The sequence below is a fragment of the Apodemus sylvaticus genome, chromosome 20, assembly GCF_947179515.1.
Source record: "Apodemus sylvaticus chromosome 20, mApoSyl1.1, whole genome shotgun sequence".
In the NCBI taxonomy this organism is placed as follows: Eukaryota; Metazoa; Chordata; class Mammalia; order Rodentia; family Muridae; genus Apodemus; species Apodemus sylvaticus.
In genome coordinates, this window is record NC_067491.1 from 3,247,512 (window position 1) to 3,249,096 (window position 1,585).

The 1,585-nt window shown below is 38.8% G+C and overlaps 1 protein-coding gene across 1 annotated transcript; it reads left to right on the forward strand.

Annotated features, from left to right (window-relative positions):
* The first annotated feature begins 419 nt into the window (after positions 1 to 419).
* LOC127671070 (olfactory receptor 12-like) lies at positions 420 to 1,367 on the forward strand. The gene has a single exon (XM_052165737.1). It carries the CDS (start codon positions 420 to 422, stop codon positions 1,365 to 1,367), a length of 948 nt encoding a protein of 315 aa, XP_052021697.1.
* The last annotated feature ends 218 nt before the right edge of the window (positions 1,368 to 1,585 follow it).

Sequence of the window (1,585 nt, forward strand, 5' to 3'; positions counted from 1 at the left end):
TGTATATGTGTAAGCATTTGACTACTATTAAATTTTTAATGTGCTTGGGTCATTACAAATACTACCACTTTATGCTGTGTTTCATGTGATTCTCACAGCTGTCTCTTTTCTCTTCTAGCAGTCTACAACAGCGACCTCATACAGCAGGTATTAGACGTTCCCATTGGACAGAGATTGACTCTGATGTACTGAAAGTTTGGAAAAAATCTCAAACTTTCTAAGGTGTCTCCCACTCACATGTCTCACTTCACATAGGGGCTTTTTAGAGCTAATGGATGGCTTAAATTCTGGCAGTTCATTGACTAAGCCAAGTGAAAACTGAAAAATGCATCAATTGACATTAGCAGTCCTCCCCCAAATAGGAATCACAAGTTGACCACACTGCTCTGTGATCTATTTTTTTCAGAGAGGTCTCAGTTATGAAACTGGAACAGAGCAAGAACTATACTGAGCTGACAGACTTTATTCTGCTGGGGTTCTGGACATCTCCAGAAGCGCGGGTTCCCTTATTTTTACTGTTCTTGCTTATCTATCTGGTCATTGTATTGGGAAACATCAGCATGTTAACTGTCATTAAAATAGACTCCAGACTTCACACACCAATGTATTTCTTTCTCCAAAATTTATCCTTTTTAGATCTCTGCTATTCCACAGTCATTGCTCCTAAAACTCTAGCTACTTTTTTCTCCAAGGAAAAGAAAATTTCATATAATGAATGTGCAGCACAGTTCTTTTTCTTTGCTCTTTTTGTTGGAACAGAAGGTTTCCTTTTGGCTGTGATGGCATATGACCGCTTCTCTGCCATTTGTTCGCCGTTCCTGTACACAGTCCATATGTCTCAGCCAGCTTGCATACGTTTGGTGGCTGGCTCCTATGTCTGTGGGTGCATCAACTCCATGATACAAACAGGATTCACCTTCAGCTTGCGTTTCTGTGGAGAAAACAGGTTGGATCACTTTTTCTGTGATGTCCCAGCTCTGATCAAGATCTCGTGTGTTGACACTTTTGTGAATGAGATTGTGCTGTTCATTCTCTCTGCTCTCATCATCATCTCCACCATAACTATCATTCTGATTTCCTATGCCTACATCCTTTCCACTGTCCTGAAGATCCCCTCCACCCACGGGAGGACTAAGACTTTCTCTACCTGTGGCTCTCATATAGCAGTGGTGAGTTTATTCTATGGAACTGTGTTCTTCATGTATGCCCAGCCTGGGTCCATCTCCTCACCAGAGAAAAGCAAGATTGTAGCTGTGTTCTACACACTTATCATCCCCATGTTGAATCCTCTGATTTATAGCTTAAGGAATACAGAGGTAAAAAATGCTTTGAAGAAGACATTGCTGAGAAAAATACTCTGGCATTGACTTTCAGTTTTCTGCAAACTGCAAAATCAACTAAAAACAACACTATCAATCATTTACTATCAATCAATAGTTCAATCAAAGGCATCTCCATGTTTTGATATTATATTTTATTTTTAGTTATTTGTATATCTTTTTAGGTAATTGTTAAAGTCCATATACAATTTAATTCTTTCTTTTATTTAACCATAGTGTCATAGCTGGGTATTACAATTGTTTAT